A 23,951-nucleotide genomic window follows, 5' to 3' on the forward strand; every position below is an offset into this window, starting at 1 on the left:
GCATCTACGAGAAACAACAAGAAAAGACTGCGCAACTAGAAGATTGGGACAATGAAGAAGCCATCTTTAATGAACAAGTAACTATTTGGGGAAGAAAGGGAAAGGGGGAAAGAGAATGGAGAATTTAAGACTTTAAAAAACAGCCAAAAAAAAGGGAAAAATAATTTGAAAAGTGGATATAAAGTTGAAAGCAACAGAAAGGGGAATACAGAAGAGAAATGGAGGTGGAGACGGCAGGGGTAAAAAGGGAGAGAGAAGAAGAAAGGGAAGAAGGACAGGAAGAGAAGTTATAAGGTTTGGAGCAAGATGTAAGAAACAGGACTTATTCAGAGTTAATGGGTGAAAATTTAACTGAAAAAGGGATTCTGTGAAGGTACATAAGATTGTATTGTTATATTTGTAATAGAAATAATGGTAGAAAATTGGAAACAACATGATTAAAAAGTGGGATAAAATAGTGTAATTTAGTGAAACTTTTGTGAACAAAATGAAATAAAATAAATGAGAGAATTGAATTAGGAAGGAATGGGAACATTTTAATTACTCAGTGTTTTATAAAATATAAGTGAAGTGGGGGGAATTAACTATGGAAAGTTTATAAGTGTTCCCATAGAAGTATTATACTTATCTGAAAAGTAATGTGTAAAGCGTTAAGATTTAAATGAATATTAATATTAATGATAGAATTGAATTGGTATGGATTGTTGTTTTAATTATATTATACATTTATAATTTTTTCTTTATTTTAAAATACAGTGTGTAGTTTTAGAATGTACCAAGCAGAATCCGAATGGAAGTTATGTATTATATTAAGTGTTATAATTTTAGGGGAAAGATATAAAAGCGTCATATTTCAATCAGTGATTACAGGAGAAATTTTGTTCAATGAGAGAAGATAGTAGACAGTTGAAACAGGATAGACAAAGAATATAAGTATAATGATTTGAATTGAGATGAAATAAATAAAATAAAATTAAGAAAGTTAAAAGAGGGGAGAAGCTATATAGAAAATGTAGAATAGTAATAAGATATGGAATGGAATATAAAAATGAGCATGAACTTGAATTTGTGTCTGTACGAAGAGATGTAACCTGGGATCATGCTGCTTTCAAAAAAGATGTTATATGTTTTTATGTTTTGTTTGTTTATATTTGTTTTAAAAAAATCAATAAAATTTTCAAAAGAAAAAAGGATGGAAGGCTGAGTCAACCTTGAGCCTGGTAAGATTTGACTGCCTGGTAAGACTGCCAAATTGCAGGCAGCTGACAGTCAACGTAAGAAGTCTGCAGTACTGCTCTCTAACCACTGTGCCACTGAGGCTCATTTTACAATGCTTGAAAATGCTTTGTGAAAAGAACAAATTTCTGGAATAAATTACTAAGATTCCTAGCTTTTCATGGCTTTGCCTGTTAGTGCAGTAGTGTGGCTTGTTTTTAACTTAAATTAAAATTTAAGTTAAAAACAAAACTTAAGATTTAACTTAAAATTTAACCGTTTTTCTCTAAATGATTGCACTAGTGCCCTTTGTAGTATGCAGATTAGATAGAATGAAAACATGCCTGACAGTAACAACAGAATAAACAGAGTTTAGATTACAGGAAAAACATAGGCTTATAAAATGCTTTCCTAACTACTATTCTGCTAACACAGATTTATTTAAGTATGAGACCATGAGGATTCACTTGCTTGATTGGAACACAGCTGATCACAGGGCTGTTTATAGTTGTGAAAGACAAAGCTGCCATTCCATAACTATCATACAGACTATTTTTCAGCACCACCCAAATAATTCAATATTATTATTAGATTATCCCACTTTTGTCATATTAACTCAGGGCTGGGACATTCCTAATGCTCCTGCTTCCTATTTTCCCTACATCAACATAGGTTGGGCTGAGAAAAAGTCACTGTCATAAAGTCACCCATGCCTATGGCAGTCCCAGTCTTTGGTTTCTAGGCCAACGTTTTAACACCACACTAAATTGGCTCTTCAGTAAACATCAGAGTCCTGTTGCCTATCAGTATCTTCCCCTTTTCTCAAGATGTTTCTTAGACATGTTGTCAGGACAATTCTTCATGTCCAGCCAATCCATTAAAAAGAAAAAAAATGTAATGATCAGACAGATCAGCCCTCCTGATCTCTGTTTTCATTGGCAGAGGGTTGCAGGAGGCCCTCCCAGCTGAAAATGGAACTTGCAAAGGCTATGCGTGGCCCCTCCGACCTCCGGTTTCACTAGCAGAGGGTTGCAGGAGGCCATCACAGCCAAAAACAGAGCTCAGGAATCCGTTTTTGCTGGCAGAGCGCTCGGGCCACCATAAGTGCCCCCAGCATGAGTGATGTTATGTTGGCCACACCCACCTGGTCACACCCACCCCAACCCCCCCAAGGTCACACATACTCTGATATGCATCCCTCAATTAAATTGAGTTTGATACCCCTGATCTAGACCCTTTTTGGTCAGATTTCAGGCCCAGTCACGGGATAGAAATAGCATTGGTTGCATTTGTCTATGATCTCTGGGGAAGGCGGAATGAATCCATCCATCCTTGCTCTCCTTGGCTTCTTGGCAGCTTTCAGTACACTGGTTCAGTTCCTTTCTCTGGCCAATTCTAATTGGTATTGATAAGGGGCAAGAAGTCCAGCTCACAGCCACTCCTCTCAGGTGCCACAGGACTCAGTACTCTCTCTTTTCCTTTTAAATATCTACATGAAACTGCTGAGTGAGTTTTGATGCTGATGCTCAGGTTTACATCTCTACTATTGGTGACCCAAGTGATGCTATGGCTGCTCTTTCAAAGTGCTTGGAGGCTAAAGGGGCCTGGATGGGGTAAAACAGGCTTCAACTGAACCCTAGATGGAGTAGCTGTGGATATGTGGCACCTTGTGTTTTGGAGGCTTATAATTTTTAGTTCTGGGTGGGCTGGCAATACCCCAGACAAACTGGGTACACAATTTGGGGGTCCTCCTAGACTTGTGACTCCTGTTCAAAGAGCAGATGTTGGTTGTGGTTGGGAGAGTTTTCACACAACTTTATGTAGTACTCCAGTTGAGCCATTTTTTGAATTCAATTTTTGTTTACGTTAATATAAATATAATGGGTTTGACTGAATAAGAATGTATACATAAAAGTTTAAAACTTCTTAGCTCAATGGTTTCCCTTTTAAAGCTCTCATAAGGAGGTTGTGATTGTGAAGTGACTGTGAGAAGGAAAATAAGGGGTCTTCTATATGAGCCCTTATGCTTCTACTATTCTAACAAAAAATCAGAAAGCCAGCTATTTGCTAAGTTTTAATATGTAATTAAATTAAGAATGTAACATATAATTTGCTCTATGTTCTGCAGTAATAGATATATACTGACTTGATGTTTTAAGTTTGTTAAAATGAGTAATCACTGGTAAAGTTTTAAATTTATTTTTAAAAACATTTTTAGCACATGTATCTTTTCTTTTTCTATAGAATAATAGTGAAAGATAGACACTGAAAGTATGAAAGTGAAATTGTGACACATTTCATGTTATTTAACTTCTGTGGAGTGTTTTTATTATGTTCCTATCTTTTACAGCACAATATCTAAATTTTTTTTCTTCCAGGTTTGTTTGAGGCAGGCAGTACTGTTTCATGATATCCATGGTGGATTTTAAGTTTGGGATTTGTTTTAAAAGTTTAAAAGTTTTTAACTGATTATTTATTGTATCATTCTAAATAGTTTATTGCTCTGAGCAATAAAACATGCACAGATACACACACGCACACACACACACACACACACAAATCTTCATTCTACAAATGTAACTAACTCTATTTTTTTCTTTCTCTTTTTGATAAAAACTGAATCTGGCTTGTGTTACCAAATTACTGGAATTCCTTGCTTCCTGTGACTTTTGGCTGCTTACTTATGGACATATAAAATGATGGAAATACGTTGCTTACAAAGTAGCTGTAAGTATTCTTAGCTTTTCTAAAGGTAGATTTTCTTTTAAAAGAATATTGCATTTTTTTCTTGTGCTTAAATAGCATATTTGTCTTTAAGAAAATGTAAGAGAAAATGGATACATTTTCAGTAACATTAATAAATATATAGAAGACAACAGATTATTGAAACAATTTATTGGTTTATAATTTTACTAGTGAGAAATGATAGTGGTTACCATTCATAGAACTCTTCAGAAAAAGATTGCAGCTTGTTCCAGGTCCAGATGATAACTTGTATACTATCTGAACTTAGGGTTTTTATTAGAAACAATATTCCAAGCCAATGCTGTATCCATGATGGCGATACACGATACACACCATTTGTGCAGGCACACGAGCCCCAGCCAAACTTACCTGCACTGCGCACGCGCACTCTTCCCAGCTGATTTTTGGCCCATTTGAGGCCTTTTTCTGTTTCCCAGAGGCTTGAGGGAACCCTCCGCAGCCTTTGGAGGCCGAAAAACACAGGCCCATTCCATCACTTCTGGTATTTCCGGAAATACTGGAAGTGACAAAATGGGCCCATTTTTCAGCCTGCAAAGGCTACAGAGGCTTCTCTCGAGCCTCTGGAAAGCTGAAAAAGGCCTCAAACAGACCAAAAATCAGCTGGGAGGTGTGTGCATGCACAGTGCAGGTAAGGGACGGGGGGATTGCATGCAGAGAGGGCATGGGGTGCGCATATTGCCTTCTGAGTGCTTGCACGTGCGTGCGAGTGTGAGCACAATTTTCAGCACAGGAGCCCCAAAAGGTTAGCCACCATTGCTATATTACATTTGGGATCAGATAATGTTCACTTAGCAAGAACAGAATACACCATAATACTGAATATATAAATATTAAAAAATAACAAGAGAGACTGAAAGTATTGCAAGGTATTATTAGGTATTATAGTTAAAATAAAAGGTACATAGCCATTGTCACAGTTAGAGAATATAGTTCTTAAAAAATAATATAAATCATAAGTCAGTTATACTAAAACATAAGTAACCTAACTTCACATGTTTTTATCCTAGCAACAGAAGAATCTTGAAGGATATGTGGGGTTTGCAAATCTCCCCAATCAAGTTTATAGAAAATCTGTCAAGAGAGGATTTGAATTCACACTTATGGTAGTAGGTAAGTTACAGTTTTGTAATTCATTTTTTTAGTTTAAAAATTTAAAATTTGTTTACAAATCTGCATTATTATAAGTAGATGCCGCCTCTACTAATGGAGTATCTCTGCTTGACGGTCATTACTGTGATGTAGAACAATAAATAATAAAATTAATATGGCATGACATGCAAACAGTCTGTATTTCAATTAATAGAAGTTTCTCCTCTTTGTCATGCCCCTGTCAGAGTCTGAATCCAGAGGAAGACAAACAGCTGATAGGGAGTGGGAGTGTGGCTTCATTGGCTGTGGAAGAAACTGGGGAAGGGCAAAGTCCATCTGGGCAGAACAGGGGAAAGGGAGAACAAGGGACAGGGAAGGGAGTTCAGAGGAAGACCCAGGCCCACCCCCTCTTCATCCTACTGCACACAGGAAGGAACGGAGAAGAGAGCAATGTGGGTTGCGTGGTTTATGGGGGAGGGAAGGGCCTGATTTCCTTCATTAGGCACCCCTGGAAAGAATTAAAAAGAGATGCAAGCTGAGAGCGATGGCTGCTAAACAAACTTGAGTTTATTTTGTGTTGATTTTGATTATCTGTGTTCCTGGCATCCTCCCAACTGGGTTGAATTATTGCCATTCCTTCATGTCTGGAATTCCTTCTCTTGCCCTGCTGGACTAATTACCTCATCTTTTCTTGATTGGACTTATAGTTACAGTTTTTGTTGGACTGGATTCTCTGCAGCCAAAGGCTGTTCCTGGGAGAGTTTTTCTCCAGCCCAAAAGGTAACCAGGAACATTGGGGGCAAAGTTGGAGCTAATAAAGGGACTACTGATTATCTGAGTGTGTTGCCTTTGTGCCATGCCCCGGGTCATCACACTCTTGTTTTACTTAGCAAATAAAAGGCATTCAATTTGGCAGTGATTAACTAGGTATGCTTTCTGACATTTAAAATGTATCATGAAAGATGATCAATATAACAGTGCTCTTCAGAAATGTTGTGCAAGAATTGTTTGTTGTTAGTTTGTCAGCTTTGGAAGCTATATTTATTTAGACGCTTCCATGCTGCCACATTTTAGTGCCTGGGAATTTGGAAAGGGGGATTTCATACACTGGTGAAAGTTTAGACATAACAATATTCTTTTTCTGAGTCAAGAAGGGCAAGTTATCCTGCACCTGATAAGGAGTGGTTGGAGGGGTCTCTTGTTGAGATAACCAGTGATTGGACTATGTGATGGACTGAGATTTTGATTTTCAATTATGAAGGAAAAACCTGGATCTCTCAGATTTAGGTTTTTCCAGATGTTCCAATATGACTAATATAATGGAACTTTGAGACTATGCCTGTCTCGGAGACTTCTGGCTGATGTCATGATGAGACCAGAAGCAGTGAATGGAAGTCTCCGTTTCTACGCTGGCTTATCGCTGTTCGTGGGCTCCGCACGGAGCCGATAGCTGCCTTGTAAGGGTGGCGAAGCAAAGGAGAGGTGCTTGGTGAGATTCCGGGGGAGAACGCAACTCCCTTGTGAAAACCCCAAGCTTGCTCTCTACGCTGCGACGGAGAGAAGAGCGACCAGAGATGGCCGCTACAGAGTTGGGATAACCGAGGAACATCTAAACACAGTGCTGGAATGGAGTTTTGGAATGGATGAGAAGAATTCATTTTATTTTTTACTTACCCCAAAAAGACTATAACAGAGAAGACTAAAGAACTGAGTTAGCAGTGACTTGGAAGATAGAAGAAGAAATTGGAAATGTAAAGAATTTAAACTGTTAAAGTTTTAAAAGGAATAAATTTGGAAGAATACTGATTTGGAATTGGTGATCGGACAGGATTTGGCATTGGAAGGCATTAATTTGAATGCTGGAAATAATTGCTTTAAAAGAGAAATAATACTTGATTTTTTTAAAAAAATGGTGAAACTAATTTTAAAAAAACAGAAAAAGAGTGGCTATGAAACTGGACTAAAAGTGCCATTTGTTGATGAAAGGAAAATCCTGCAGATTCCTTCAAACTAACGACCTAATCAAAAGAAGAAAGTAAAAGGGAATAAAAGAAAGACACTACAATAAGACCCCTGGAAGCTGAAATATATTATAATTAAAGAGCAAGGAATACAAGAGGATATTACTCCTGGAATTATTGGTGACTTGGATTGCTAAACACTAAATAAAGACTTGAGAATCTTGGTATTAAAAAAGAGACACTGGTTCAAATAAAATAAAATTCACTGGATACTGGATAATTAAGCAATACAAAGTTGAGTGACATGTAAAGAAATAAAGATGAATCTTTGAGCCATGAATGAGATATGGGTGTTGGATTTATGCACAAAAATAAAGAACACAGAAAAATTCAGAAATGGCAACAATAACAGAAAAAGAAGAAAGGTGGGGGAGGAGTTAGAAAAAAGAGAAACCAGTGAATGGAACAAAAGGAACAATAATGCAAAAGAAGAAGAAAGAAATTGAACTTGAGATATTAATGATATTAATGATAGATGCAATAAATAAGGGAGGGGAATATAAGAGATTGGAATGTTGATAAATGAAATGGCTAGGAAATTACAGAAAGGAGATCAGAAGAGGGTGGGGACAAATATTGAGAAATGGGAGAAAAAATATCAGAAAATGATTAAGAATAGAGGAAGGATTAAGGGAAAAAGCCAAAAGGTGATAGAAAATGGTAACAAGCAAAGAAATGAATTAATATGAGAGACTGAGAAATAATGGTTAGAAATCGGGGACCAAGGGGACACCACATGAAAAGGTATTTTACTGGTAAAATATTATAGATCTTGAACTAAGAAAGACAAATAATTTTTTATGGAAAATAAAAGTGATTAATATTTAAGATAGGAAAGGGAATATTATGTGGAGCCTGATAGCGAATAGACATAACCATATAGTAGGATAATATTTTTATTGAATTATATCTTTTGTTATTCATATATGTACTGTAACAAGGTTATAATGTTATAAGGTTGATATTATTGGCTAAAAGAAAATATATTTGTGTAAAAATGAGATGTTAGAGGGAAGGGAATATACAGAAAACAAAATATATGCAACAGTGGCAAATGTAATATTGGGGGGGATATAATAGGGAAAATATAAATTAAAATGGAATCTTGAATGGTACAAATAGATTAAATTGTAAACATGCTGAGCATAAGAAATATATGTTCAAGGAAGTTAGAGATTGATTAGAATGATTTTAATGCATTAAATATTTTGTTATCCACTTGTAATGAGGATATATTGTTATATAGTTGGCTAAAGAAAACAAGATGGAAAATATATTTCTGTAAAATTGAGAAGTTAGAAGGAAACACAAAGAAAAGAAAATATATGTAATATTGGAAAGGAGATTGATTTGATAGTGGATAAAATAAATTAAGAAACTTTGAATGATTAATGAAATATGAATAGATTAAACTGTAAAAATGTTGAATTTAAGTATATGATCAAGAAAGAGAGATTGATTGATAAAAATAATTTATGAGAATATAAAAAAGAGAATTTGGTAATAGATAATGATGTGATGTTAGAACGTTGTATTTGTGACTATGGATATGACTGATTTAAAATGTAAAACACCTGGACCACACTGTTCTCGCAAAGATGTATTTAAATAATTAAAAAATAAACTTTTTAAAAAAAGAGAATATGCCTGTCTCGGAGTTTATTGATTTGGAGTGTGTTGGAACACTGACATAGTTCTTAGGTATTTACCATGTTTCCCCCCCAATAAAAGACCTGGTCTTATTTTCTTTTGGGCCCCAAAATAAGCACCAGGTCTTATTTTCAGGGGATGTCTTACCCACTTACCTCAGGATCACCTCAGCCAGACCTGCACAGCTGCCCAGCTTTTCCAGAGTGGTGTTGATAGGATCCAGTAGTTCATTCTGGTCTGCTAGCTCTTTAGACTGAATAGTTTAAACTGAGGACAATGCCTCCTGCACTCCAAAGGTCCCTAGTTTTCTATTCAGTCTGGAACTCTGTAGACATGTTTTCTGACACTGTTTTTCTTCAGGACTGTTACTTCAGTGAGACTAGAATTAACATCAATATTTTTCGCCATTCAGTGGCCGGAGCCTTTGGCTCCAGTCACTGAGCTTGAAGCCATGCCTCACGTCATTTTGTTTTCAAGCCAATTTGCCAATTGGAGAGTGACAGGACGTGAGAGTGGTGGTGACTGACTGACTGACTGCCACAGTCAGTGACAGGGAAAAGTGCTACAATTTGCAGCTCAATGGAGCTGTCTGCCTTCAAATGTTTCGCCTGGAGCTCCTGGCAGACCTGGAGCCGTCTGCTGAAGATCAGCTGGGAGGCACTCCGCTAGCCACCATTGAAGCATAGTTTTGGTGGGAGTGCCATTTTGAGTCACAATGGCTTGGAGGAGGCTCTTTGGGCTGCCTGCCTCTTAAGGAGACTAGTCCCAGAGCAGCTTTTTTCACAAGAGGCTCCACTCTTTGGTTCTGGACAACAGCTGATGCATCAGGACAGCGGTTTGCTAGGAACGCAACCGCAAAGGAGGTTTTTTTGCTATCTAAAAGTTTGGCAGTTATTTTTGCTTGGCGTGACTGGCTTCATAGACTGTCAAAACAGAGTCTTGAAGATGACAGTCAATCTGCTAGCAGGATGACTGAGTCCAGGTCCTCTCTCTTTTTTTTTAATAAAAGTTTTTTTTATTTTTTATATATCTCTTCAAGTGAGCAACGTGGTTCCAAGTTACAACATTCATACATAGTCATAATTACATTTCCAACTTTCTTATCTAATTTCATATCAAATCATTATCTATTCCAGTGATCTTTGTAGCAACTTTTCGGCAGATCTCATCTGCCATCATCAGGCTTCTGTATTGTGTTCGTCTGTGAGTCAGACTTTCACAGCCATTTCAGTTTTAAATTGGGGGCTAACCTACTGCTGTGCCAGAATGGTTTTTTCTTCATCCTGATTGGTTGGCAGTCTTGTGTTTATTGGTCTTGGAATTTGCTGTATTCTGCTTGATTGGTGCTTCTAATATCTTCTGTCCTGTGGCTTTTTTTGTCTTGATTGGCTGGCAACATTGTGTTCCTGTATTGGAGGCTTTTAGTGCAACTTGGCTCCAAGTAAATGGACGACTATCAATTATTAGGGAGCTAAGTTTAATCTGGGTGCCTGGTTGGGGTGTTTTTGAGCTGGAGGTATCAGGGGAGATCTGTTTGTGCCCAGGTGTTTGCCTGGCTTGTGGTGTGGAGATTTTTTTGTTTGTGAGTGCAGGCTTCCAGATAATTGACAGTCTGATGGAATTATGTCTTCTATTCATCCTTTCGGGTCTTTTTTCAATCTCTGGCTTCTCTGATAATTCTGTAGCTGGGGTTTTCTATAGTGGCTAGGGTTTTGGTGCCATTGAAGTCGATGTTATGACCTGTGGCTTTCATGTGTTGGACTAGCGAGGAAGTGTGTTCCAGCATTTTTACTGCATTTTTGTGTTCATCCAGGCGGGTACTTATTCTTCTATTGGTCTGTCCAATGTATGTGGCAGGGCATGATGCACAGGGGACTTCATATATATGCCTTGGTTTTCCAGGTCAATTTTATCTTTGGGGTTTCTTAGGATGGCTGCTATTTTTCTGTCTGTTTTGAAGGAAGTCTTGATATGATGCCTGTATAGTATCTTACTCATTTTGTCTGTAGTACCTCTTATGTAGGGCAGGTCTGTTCATCTTCTAGGTCTCCATTATGTCTCAGTGTGTTTTTGTGGATCAAGCCAGTGATTTTGCTTTTGTGGAAGCCGTTAGCTGTCAGTACTTTAGTCAGGGTGCATAGTTCAGTCTTTATTTGTGTCTTGTCTTCCAGGTGTTTGGTGCTGGCAATTAGTGCTTTGGCCACGGAGTTTATCTATGCTGGGTGGTGGTGGGATTGGGCGTTGAGATAGCGGTTGGTGTGTGTTTTCTTCTGGTATATGGTGTGTCCTAGTGTGCCATCTGTTTTTTTTTTTTTTTGTAGATTAGTACATCTAGGAATGGTAGTTGTTTGTTTCCATTTCCATGGTGAACTTGATTTTGGGGTGTGTGCTGTTTAGGTGTGTTAGGAAATTGTTTAGGTTTTCTTTTCCATGGGGCCAAATCACAAATGTGTCATCAATGTATCTTAACCATAGTTTGGGTTTGTGGGTGGCATTAGCTAGGGCTCTGGATTCAAATTCTTCCATGAAGTTCATGAATATATATTTGTTTTCTTAAGTTTTCGCGGGTACTTACATGTATGGTATTCAGCTTTGTTCAGGTATTTTCCCATGTCATTATAGTTGTGCTTTTAAAGTTGTAGCAACGTTTCGGCAGGATTTCATCTGCCATCATCAGGCTTCTGTATTGTGTTCGTCTAGTCTCTCTATATGTATGTATGTATGTGTATATATATGTGTGTATATGTACATATGTATATATATGGAATTTAGTGACAATAAAGCCATCTTAATTTCTTTTACTCTATCATCATTTTTCTCATATATAATTATATAATAATCTTAAGGTAATTCCCAATAAGTTTTGAACTTCAAATCTCCCCAATCTATATTTCTAAAAAAAGTAAAAAAAATACATTTCCATGTGGTATCCCACCTTTAGATAATCTTTAACCCTTATCTCTAAATCTCTCGGCCCTATAGTTTCTTGTAATTTTGTCCAGCTTTCCCTTTTCTAAGTTTTTCCAGTCTTTCCTTTTCACTCCTCTTTTTTCCTCTAGTATTGTTTTTATTTTCATCTGCCAATCACTTATTTTTCCCCCCACCCTTTCCTGTTCTCTCTTTTGCAATTTCTTCTTGTACAGCTTCTGCTTCTTTTGTTTATTCTTGGGAATATTTTTCCTTTTATTTATTACATCTATCATCATTGTCTTAATTTTAATTCCTTTCATGTCTTCTGGCAATGTCCCTTGTTCTTTGTGCTCTTCTAAGTTGCTTTCCTCTTCCTTTAACTCCTCCTTCTTGAACTTTCTTTGTTCTTCTGTGAACTGCATCGCCATTAATTTTTCTGCCAGTATGTCCAATAGTTCCATTCTCTCTTTTAACATTCCTCTCATTGCAGTTCCCGTTTGAATTCTTTGCATATTTCTTCTATTTTATTTAATCAGTTTAGTTATTCTCTATTTTATTGAAAGTCAGAGTCTTTTATTTTAGTCATTGCCAAAGATATCTGTTTATCTCAATTCCTCTTGTTAGTTCTTCTGTCTCCTTGTAACAATCAACACCAAACAGTCCCAAGATATTATCTTCGCTTGTCCCTTTGCTGCAATGCCCCCCCCCATTTTTTTTGTGCTTCTGGGATTATTGTTATAGTCTTTTATGTCATTTCATTTCTCATTTACACATTTGTAAGACCAGTAATTTTCCATAAAATCATCAGAAAAAAATATACCTTTAACCATTATGTGGCACTCAACATCGCTTTCCACTTTTCAAAGTTCTTTTTTCCCCCAGTAGTATTAATTCTGCTAATTTTCAACCATTAGCTCTTTTAAATGTAGTTAATTCCTGGCAAGTCCAGCATTCTGTCCAATGCTTAATTAATGTCAATTTCTGTATCTTATTCCAAATTTGGTCTCTAATTCCGTTATAGTCCTTTTATGGTCCAATTTTTTTATTTACCTTATAGTTTCCTCTTGTTCTCCATTCACCGCTGCCACATTATTAAATGAGGGCTCTTTCCTTCTGTTTCTTTGGGTTGTCAAAAATGTCCAAAATCCTTTGGCTGGTTACATGCCATTTACCTCCTCACCACTCCAGCGTGCACATAAGTCCCAGAAGTGTCCCGTCTTCAGGGCAACCATTAAGACTGCTGCTACCTCCTGTCTTCAAGGGGAATATAACTAAACGGAGGAGAGGTACAGCTCCCCTCAACCCGGCTGGTGGTCTCCCCCTCTTCCCCCACCCCTCCGAGGTGGATCCAAGATGGATCCAGTCCCATAGGGACCCTCCAACAGGATAAGCATGGATCGAAGCCACGCACGATAGTGGTCTTCATTTCGTCTTTGATGGAAGTGCCACCGGAAGTCTCATTCCAGGCCCTCTCTGGATCACAGACAGATTTGCCTCAGGGTAGGACTAATGCTTTCTAGTGAAGATTTTTCAGAGCACTAGGGTTAGGATTAGAGTTCTTGTTAAACTTACAAATTGTTAATATATTAGATAATTTTTTTCTTAGTGTTATTATTTTCTTTAGTAAGGGTTATTATTGTCAATTAATGGGAGGTTACTTGTGTTATATAAAAATTAATTTAACTTTAATTACTTTAGAAGTGAGTTACAAGATGGCTGATGCCAATGCGAGTCGGATCGCATATCAGTCTAGTGTCAAGGCTGGGACCATCTTTAAAGGTCCCAGATGGGTCCTTTAAAGGACCCAGACACAAGGTCAGCTAGGGTGGCAGCAGCCAAACTTAAAGCTAAGGCTATCTCATCTACGAGAGTTTCCAAGGCTGAGGAAAAGGCAAAGCATCGACTCCAAAAGGCCTTGGAAAAACAGATCACTAGAAAGGTCAAGGAAGCTGAAAATCTCAATCAGCTTAGTCCTCTAGGTGAGGTTCAGGAGGAGATTAGCCTCCCTTCGGGACAACCCCTAGATCTGTCTAACCTGATAGGCTGGAATGGTGCGACCGTGACCCAGGGTTGGCCATCTGGTGGCTCCCAAGAACTGGGAAGTGCTCAGGAAAAATATTTATCCTCCAGTATGGCTCCTCTTAGACAGTCTCCCTTTCAGGCACCTTGTATCCAAGGTGTTGCCGGACCGAGAATGCTGTCTTCCTGAGGCTCCCACTTTGATGGGACTATACCAGGGTAGGGAGTATGATAACAATATGCCACCAGAGATTCAGAGATGGATCTCGGAGGCGGTCCAACAGAGCTATGTGGCTGGCCTTAAGCAGTCCCGCCAGCCTGGACTGCCATTGTCGGGGCCCTCCTTTGCCCACTGTCAGATTATCTCTGATCAGATTCAGATTGCATATTCTGAGCTCAAGGATTCCCACTCACCAGCCTCCTCTGAACAGTAGAGGAGGGAGAGATTGAGCAGGATCTCTCTGTTGACGAGGGCAGAGCCACTGACAAGCCTGTTTTTAAAGGGCTTTTTTAGATTCATTTGTTCAAATCTTCACTTTTCAAGGCTAAAAGCGCCACTTGGCTTAATTTGGAGCCTGCTGTTCCAGACACTCCTCTGGGTGGGTCTGAGTCCAGTGATATTTATTCACAGAACCGACCGAGGAGGCAGATTTAATTCCATCGCCAAAACTCTTCTGCAACATTGTCCAACAACAACTGGACTCGCCAGGCGCTTACTCAAATGCCACTTCATTTGACAAATATTTTAGTGTGGCTATGCCTCTGGCAGAGACTCTCCAGTTACTGGAAATGGATTAACTGGTGTTGGCATTAGCATCATCATTGGCAATCTTAATGACGCAGATGACGTCCTGAAAGCTGATGATAAAAAATCTGAACTAACACTGCAAGGCGCACCAGGCGGCGGCATGGACAGTAAAGACCACTACAGCTGCATCTTTTTTCACAAGAACATTGCTGATTTGGCTTCATCAGATGCAAGAGCGGGTATTTGCCAGTAACATCAGAACTCACCAGGATTTCAACAACGTGATTGCTGCGGCAGAGTACACAGCTGACACCATATTTAATTCGTCCAAGTTCACCTCTCAGGCCATCGCATCAGCAGTGATGGCATACCGTCTTCTGTGGCTCAAGCATTGGCGGTTGGACACCAAGCGCAGATGGAAGCTCGCCTCTGCTCTATATAAGGGATGCAAGCTATTTGGGGACTCCTTGGAACCAGTGCTTGTGGAATCCAGAGTCAGGTGAAGGATTATTCCTTCCATTTCCCAAAGGGGTGAGAATAGATTTGTACCATCCTTTCAGCGGTCCTTAGAGGGGCCCTACTACAGGCCAAGTTTCCAACAGACTCAGGGTCCATTTCGGCAAAGGCAGGACTTCCAGTCAGCCCAGGGCTCTCGACAAAAGCAAGCCCCAGACCTACAGTAAGCAGCCCTTTTAAGGGGCAGGCCACTGGCCATTTTGTTGATCCAAATGACTACATTACCAAAGCTCCCATTGGTGGCTGACTACAACTTTTTGCAGACCAATGGGAGCAAACCATGACGGACACATGAGTGTGAAGCACAACAAGATATGCTCCCTCTTTCTGGAGGTGTGATCACCCCCCCAAGATTCTTCATCTGTTGCCCCATGTCAAAGGACGCTGCCAAGTGAATATTGATGGAGGAGGCTATTCAACATCTATTAGTGATACGGGCCATAGAGGCAATTCCAAAGGGACAAGAGAGGCACGGATTTTATTCAGTTCTATTCGTCATCCCAAAGGGCTAGGGGTGGGGTGGGGTGGGAGAGCCATTCTCAATCTCAGAGGCCTGAATCACTATTTAGTCTACCACAGATTCAAAATGCACACTCTACAATCCATGTTAGAAAGTGTCAGGGAGGGGGATTATTTCACATCCATCGATCTCACGGAGGCGTACTTGCATATCCCCATTCACCCAAACTATCACTGGTTTCTGAGGTTCTTCTGCAATGACAGGCATCTGCAATATCAAGAAGTGCTGTTTGGACTGGCCTCCGTGCCTGGAACCTTTAACAAGCTCCTTGCTGCACTACCTGCCCATCTCAGAACCATACCGTTCCGGATACAATGTTATCTGGACCAGGGGTTGCCAACGTTTTAGACCTCAGGGACCACCAAATTCATACTTTTAAATTCTGAGGACCACTAATATGAATTTTAAAAAAAGATAATATATTTAATATAATGTTTTTCTTTTTTATATTAAATATAAATATACTATTTAAATTAAGTTTATATATATATATATATATATATATATATATATATATATATATATATATATATATATATATATATATATATATAAATGCTTATTTAATTATAACAAAAAATATAAAATAAAAGCAGAGCCCCCCACTTCTGTTCTCCTTTCATTTCATATCTCCCCAAGTCAGAGGAAACCTCTCGTTCCTTTGCCAAGTGTGACTGTTTGGAGTTGGGGGAGGGAAGGAGGACCAGGCTGGAAGCCTCTCCCCACCTGGAAGCCTCCCTCCCCACCCCGGATCTTTAACACCTGGCTTGCTTCTCCACTACTGCCGCCTCCTCCAGCATCTCCTTCTCTGGGTAGGGTGATAATGAACTAACCAAGCAGCTACACTGATACCCCAGCTGCTCTCTTTCCCATGGAAAGACTTGGCATGTTGAGAAATTAGCTCGCAGTTGCTACTTGGTGATGCCACGGGCGAGGAAAAGTCATCCTGGTCCCAGTTAAGACATACCAGTCACAAACCCAGAGTCCAAGCCGAGAGGGGTCGTTTCCCCCTGCCAGGAAGAGCGGCAGGCCATGGGTGTGAGCAGTTCAGCACAGTGCTGAAGACCAGATGGCTGTCAGGAAGGTGGGGCAATAGAGGTGATATTGCGGCGGATGGACTCATACGCATGGGAGATCGCAGCATAGGCCTGGCCTGCGAGGGGATGGGGGTAGGGGGAAAGGAACCTCTGAACTGGCATTACCTCCTGCCTCTTGCCTCAGCGCATCGAGGAGGTTAAGCGGCTGCCAGCGATGCCCTCAGGGGAAGATGTTGCGGGGGGGGGCTCGACACCTCCCCAGAAGCTTCTCTTCCTCCTTACCAGAAGTGTTCACACGCAAAGCTCTCACCACCCTAGGAGGAAGAGAAGTTCCTGAGGGCAGGGGCATGGGAGATCGTGGCATCAGAGCCCTTCCTGGGTGTTTCCTGGCCTGCAAGGGGAGGGTGCGATCTGCCCACCCCCCAGGAGCTTCTCTTCTTCCTCACCAGAAGCACTCACATGCAAAGCGCTCACCGCCCCTCTGACCCCTGACAAGCCGCCTTCCTGCTGAGTGTGTGAGCGCTTCTGGCGAGGAAGAGCGGGTTGAGCCTCCCCTTCGCAACATCTTTACCTGAGAGCAGCTGCTTCCTGCGGCTCAGGAGGTCCATGCTCTTTCTGCTGCTGCTCGGCCTCCTCGATGTTCTGAGGCAGGAGGCAGCAGCCACGACACAGATTTGCTAGGGAGACTGCAGGATTGCCCCATCTCCCTGCCTCAGCATGCTGCAGCCCACCAAAATTTTCTCGCAACCCAGTGGTTGGCAACCGCTGATCTGGACAACATCTTGGTGCAGTCAGCATCCCACAGTTGAGCCAAAGAGGATCTGCAAATCATTGGCCATGCGCTGAGAACCCACAGTTTTGCTATCAACTTCAACAAGAGTCATCAATGCATATACTGCACTTGGGGATGGTTATAGACTCTTTAGAGTGCATGGTATACTTTTCAGCGGACCGTCTGAAGGATATCAAGTCCTTGGCGGCACAGATCCAAAAGGACATAATTGCTCCCCTGAAATTGTGCTCTCAACTCTTGGGCAACTTGATTTTTTGCATCGCAATCGTCCCCTGGGCACAAGAACCTTGCAAGGGTTTCTGCTCTTATTTCAGAGTTCAGGGTGGAGCAATTCTCCAACAAGAGTTCCAATCCCCCACAAAGTCTTTATATCTCTTCTGTGGTGGACATCTTCGATGGTCTTCAGGGGGTCTCTATTCAGAGAACAGGATCACAGACAGACTTTTGAAGCTTCTGCTGCTTTCCTTGCATGAAGCCAAAAGTCTCTCTCTCTCTCCCCCTGAGAATGGAGCTGGAGACGGTATCCTGTGATCCCAAATAAAGAATGATTGATTGGTAGGAAAACGGGGTGGGGGATTTCCCTGGAGATTTTTTGGGGGGGTTTCCCAGGGTCTCTGCTGCTTTCTGCAGAGACCCTGGGAAAACATCAACAAGCCACTGTCAGTCAAAATTCATATTAGTGGTCCACGGGATTTAAAATTATGAGTTTGGTGGTCCCTGAAGTCCAAAAGGTTGGCGACCCCTGGTCTAAAGAGCTAGCAGACCAGAATGAAGCCAAGCTACTGGATCCTATCTCCACCGTCTAAGAATGAGCGTTTCAGGTAAGACCAACGCCCCTTCTGTGACTGTATGTATGTATGTATGTATGTATGTATGTATGTATGCCTTTGACCTTTTCTATAGCTTCTAACAAATATGCCCAGCCTATGCAAGGTGTAGCTATAATGCTAGGGAATGCAGTCTTTCCGAAGGCTAGAAATGCTCTTTCTAGCATTCAGAAAATTTTGGTTTGGTAACTTTACTAAATTTGCTAAATTTATAATGCTAGAAAGTAAGCAAACTGAAATTTTCTGAAAGTTAGAGCGTTTCTAGCCTGCAGAAAGACTGCATTCGCTAGCTTCCTAGCTACACCTTGCATAGGCTGCATGCATCTATGAAAAGCTGCAGCAAAATGTAAAGGAGTAGGTGCACCAGGCCTCCCGGGTCTTCTGGCACCCCTGCTTAGTCATTTAATGACTACAACTGGGAAAGTTGCGATTGAGGTCATTGAGCAAGGCAGTCACATTGGCATCTCACATAAATCTATTGCTAAATGACTGAGATTCTGGACCCAATTGCAGTCGTAAGATGAGGACTACTTCTACACATAATTAACTCATTATTATCTTACTATATAAGTTTTGGGCACTAATATGAACTGTCTTCCAGTTTGGAATAGCGTAATTTTAGAAGTATATTTTGCTGTAATTTTACATTTCTCTGGGAATTGTATTATGTTCTTGAGTATCCTTATTAGTAATGCCTTTTTTATTGATGGGTTCAGCATTTTCATATATTTCATTTATTCTGCTTACATTGCAGCTTTCAATTTCATCCATGTTTTATTTTTATCTTTTAACTTTTCTGATAATATGACATATTTTCTTTGCTTCAGAAATTCCTAAGAATTAAGGTTTTAAAAAAAGTCAGGGAAAAGAGAAATCTGGTCATGGATAATATAACGTACATTTGCTTTTTTTTTATTTGGAGTTCCTGGTAATTTTCCGTCTTTTAGCAAAGGTATACCTATGTCCTACTGCCAAGTTCCAATTAGCAAATAAATTTACAGGGCATTAATACAATTTGAGATTTGGTGTCTTAAAGATCCCGAAACTCTATGGGAGGTCACCTAATATCCTAAGTCATAATATGGTTTGTAACTTCACATGTAATATGTGAATCCAAACAGTTGGGTTTCACATATGTTATGGTTTATCTTATGTGAGTTGTGATCTCCTTTGTGGGATTACTTCAAAGCACCAGCATTTCCAGTAAAAAGTAGTACCTTCAGATTTCAGCTTTCTTTTTTCTTTTTTTTTGTTTTTGGAAACTTCAGGAACTCCAGGAACTTCACCTTGAATAAGTAAGGTGTAATTGAAGTAATAAGTCAGGCCAATACATATGCAGCAGGTCATTATGCAAATACTCAGGTGCCAAGCTAGAAAGAATTTGATAGATAAAAACCAGCAGTTGTATGAGTTTAAATTTACATAAAAGGTATTGCATTCTGGGCTAGTTAAGGGGTGGGCTTCAAAAATTTTAGCAAAGGGTTCTCTGCCCAATTGCTGGGTGGGCATGGCCATGTTGGGCATGGCCTAGTTGGCTTCCTTCACCATGAGGGGGTTGTTTTTGCCCTTCCCGGGCTCCAGAAACTTTCCTTGAGCCGCTGGAAGGGCAACAGGCTCCAGAGGCTCTCTGGAAGCCAGAAATTGCTGGGTGGGCATGGCCATGTTGGGCATGGCCTAGTTGGCTTCCTTCACCATGAGGGGGTTGTTTTTGCCCTTCCCGGGCTCCAGAAACTTTCCTTGAGCCGCTGGAAGGGCAACAGGCTCCAGAGGCTCTCTGGAAGCCAGAAATGGGCCCATTTCTGCTCTTCCCGAACTTCCAGGATGCCTGTTTTTCATCCTCCCTGAGCCTCTGCGCATGCCCTGCACTTACCTGCATGCCAAATGGGGGGCTCCTGGGAGGGGAGGGGTGGGTGGGGCCAGCAAGGAGTGGGATTTGGGGGTTCTCCAAACTGCACAGAATCTTAGCTAGGGGCTCTCCTGAACTCCTGCGAACCCCTAGCAGCCCACCTCTGACTGTTATTAATCCCTTAACTTTTGATTGTAGTGGAGCTTACCTGTTATGGTTGTAAGTCATGATGGTCATAAAGTGGGTCATTCACATGACTGACCCAATTTTACCATTTTTTTGTTAGGGAAAAAAAGGAATCTTTGGTTGGCCCATTGCTTGCTATGGTGTGTTTTTGCCAAAAACTGGAAGCAAACACCAATTTTTAGTAGAAACATTGTAAATTGCAGTGACATGTTTATGGTTCACTGCAAACAGCCATAAATGTGGGCCAGTTGTTGAGTACCCAAAATGCAGTTGCATGACAGCAAGGAAGAGTTACAAATTGAGGACTACTTGTGATCTTTAAAGACAATCCCATATTAGGTACATTTCAATAGTATGAGGAGTAATAATGTGAGTTATTTTAACCAAATCTTCCAGAAGCAGATACGACTGCAATTACCTTATCAAAGCTTGACAAAGACTGTTCTACCAATAGCTTCCAGAAATACACCCAAATCACACTTCTTCACAGGAAATGCTGCCCTTTCCAGAGATAATAATATTATTGTAACAATACTAATGATAACAATATCATTAGTAGATCTGCATCTATACCTCTGCTTTTTCCTCTCAAAATACAAGTTACTTGTGGATAATCTAGACCAGGGGTCGCCAACCTTTTGGACTTCAGGGATCACCAAATTCATAATTTTAAATCCCAGGGACCACTAACTGGTTCTGTGGGCATGGCCTAATTTGTGGGTGTGGCTTGGTGGTCATGTGATTGGCTGGGCATGGCTTGTATGTAGATATTATAAATATTTATATAAATATTGATATTTTTTTTTATAAAAGAGCAACTTTTACCCAAAATCAGGCAAAGCAGGCAGGCAGATTGAGTTGCTCACAGAATCACAGATTCATTCAGAGATCTATCTGCCATTGGCTAGCTCAGTCTGTCACATAAAATTTGCTTGCAAGCAAATTCATAAAATTTGCTAGCAAGCAAACTCACAAAATTAACTCACAGCACAACATGTATGTAAACCTCCCCCCAAACTTGGAAGTGTAACTGTGTCCAGGGAACATACTTTCATATGTGATGGACATGTCCATATGTCCAGAAGTTTTGGAAAAATATCAAAAATTGGATTCTAAATATAACTAAACAAGATGTAAAACTTGAACCCGAAACCTTTTTGCTGGGTATGATAGACTCAAAAATAGAAAAAAATATCAATATTTAATCTTGCGCGTTATAATGGCAGCCAGAATAAGCTGCGCTCAAAATTGGAAACTGTCTATTGTCCCTTCAGAGGAGATGGTCATTAAAAAAATTCATGAGTGTGCAGAGATGGACAGCCTAACCAAATTACTAAAAAACAACAAAGATAGTAAATACTACAAAGTTTGGAACTGTTGGTATGAATGGTTAAAGAAAAAGCAACATTTGACATCTGAATAAGTTATGAAACTATGAAGGACATGCGTTTAATCATAAAATATTCTGTGAAAATAAAACATTAAAAGAACGAGGAAGGTATTGTAACAAGGTAGATCATTTCAATGTTATGGGGTAAAAGAAAAAAATGAAAAGTGTAACCAATGTGCAATAACTGCTGCAAAATGTATATATGTATATATATTTGTTTATATGTTTGTTTGTTTCTTTTTAAATGTTTTAAATATATGAAACTTAAACTTTATTTTAAAATTTTTAAAAAAATATTGAATTTTTTATTTTAAAAAAGAGCAACTTTTACCCAAAATCAGGCAAAGCAGGCAGGCAGGTTGAGTTGCTCACAGAATCAATCAGTGATCTATCTATCTGCCCTCGGCTAGCTCAGTCTCTCAAATTTACTTGCCGTGAGTCTGCACTGAATAACAGAACCTTCGGTCCTAAGGGAGGTTCAGCTGTGCTTAAAAGCAGAGCTGAAGATCTAAAGACTGGCTAGAAAGCAAGAAATCCAACCATTTCCTGCTTCCTAGATAATCTAAATTTCCCAGCACAGTAGAATAGAAAAGGAAAAATAGCAATTTAGCAGACAAGTTTGCCGGGTAAGGAGTCAGTGGACGGGGAGCGTTCCTGCAGGCCATGTGGACAGCGCAGCCTTGTGTTTCTGCACAGCCTGGATTAATTGTTTTGGGGGAATGCTCTGGGGGTCAGATTTCTCTGTGACCCACCAAAATTTTCTCACGGCCCACCAGTGGGCGACCGCTGATCTAGACAACAATGTCTATTTGAAATCCAATGATAATTTTAATTTTGGTTTAGGCAGAAAAAAGTTGTAAAGATTGACTTTCTAAAGTTTATTTGTGGTTTATTGATCATATTTTAACAGTGTATCTATTGGCATAAGATATGTAACTTAACTAGCTTCTGCTACATTAAAATAGGTTTTCTGTGAGGGCTACCACAAGCACTGGCATTGTACTGAAATAAAAAGTATAGCAGATGCAGAATAGGATATTTCAGCCGTACCTAAAGTTCTTGTATTTCCATTTAGCATTCCTTTGATCAGATGATTAGGGTGGATAATTAAAGGAACATGCTCAAATAAAAGCATTAACAGTCTGTAGTTGTAGAAGTCCTTTGTCCATTAATCTTTGTGCAAATTTTGGGATTTAATTTTATCACAAATCAAGTTTATTTGAAGAAAAACACCCTTTAATTTTCCTCTAGTTATTCTATTAAAATAAAAGATTCACTGTATTTAATTAGCTAATTCCTAAGTACTAATTAACTACATTCTACTTCTACTATTCTACTATAATTCTACTTCTACTTATATACTTACATAATTCAACTTCTACTTCATTGACTATGCTAAAGTCTTTGATTGTGTGGATTACAACAAATTGTGGCAAATTCTTAGAGATGGGAGTATCAGACAATCTTGTTTGTCTCTTGAGAAATCTATATGCGGGTCAAGAAATAACAGTGAGAACCAGAACCACTGATTTGTTCAAAATTGGGAAAGGAGTCCGGCAAGGCTGTATACTGTCGCCCTGCCTATTTAACTTATACGTAGAGTACATATAAGAGAAAGGCAGGGCTAGATGAATCAGAAGTTGGAATTAAGATTGCCAGGAGAAATATCAACAACCTCAGATATGCAGATGATACCACTCTAAGGGCAGAAAGTGAAGAGGAACGAAAAAGCCCCTTGATGTGGGTAAAGAAGGAGAGTGCAAAGTTGGCTTGAAACTCAACATTAAGAAAACTAAGATCATGGCATCTGGCCCTCTCAATTCCTGGCAAATAGATGAGAGGAAAATGGAGGTAGTGGCAAATTTTATTTTCCTGGTCTCCAAGATCACTGCGGATGGGGACTGCAGCCAAGAAATTAAAAGTCGCTTGCTCCTGGTGAAAAATGCTATGGCAAATCTAGGCAACATACTAAAAAACAGAGACATCATCCTGCCAACAAAAGTGTGTATAGTCAAGGCTATGGTTGCCCAGTTGCAATGTATGGCTGTGAAAGTTGGACCATAAGAAAGGCTGAGCGCCAAAAAATTGAGACCTTTGAACTATGGTGCTGGAGAAGACTCATGCGAGTCCCTTGATTGAGGACAATAGAAGAGGACGACAGAGAATGAGGTGGCTGAATGGAGTTAATGAAGCAGTAGGTGTGAGCTTAAATGGACTCCAGAAGATGGTAGAGGACAGGAAGGCCTTGAGGAACATTGTCCATGGGGGCACGATGGGTCAGACACAACTTCGCAACTAACAACAAATTATTTAACTACATAGGAATTTGTCAAGTACTAGTTAGTTCATTATGTAGCTTTGTAAATGGCTGTAGGTTTTTAATCTAAGATGATACACATTTATGTGTCTTATATTGTT

At 39.8% G+C, this 23,951-nt stretch overlaps 1 protein-coding gene across 5 annotated transcripts in view; it reads left to right on the top strand.

Annotated features, from left to right (window-relative positions):
- Positions 1-23,951, top strand: part of SEPTIN7 (septin 7) — a 117,421-nt gene that overhangs the window by 36,031 nt on the left and 57,439 nt on the right. For 4 of the 5 annotated variants that reach the window (XM_087917586.1, XM_087917587.1, XM_087917588.1 and 1 more), the window contains exon 2: positions 4,993-5,091. In XM_087917586.1, the coding sequence (XP_087773712.1) occupies positions 5,082-5,091 (10 nt within the window). In that variant the 5' untranslated portion in view covers positions 4,993-5,081. Of the gene's footprint in view, positions 1-4,988; positions 5,092-23,951 lie in introns of those variants that run through there. The other variant, XM_087917590.1, reaches the window with a different exon arrangement.

The sequence above is a fragment of the Pseudonaja textilis genome, chromosome Z, assembly GCF_049901715.1.
Source record: "Pseudonaja textilis isolate UNSWEBS1 chromosome Z, rPseTex1.2, whole genome shotgun sequence".
NCBI classification, from domain to species: domain Eukaryota; kingdom Metazoa; phylum Chordata; class Lepidosauria; order Squamata; family Elapidae; genus Pseudonaja; species Pseudonaja textilis.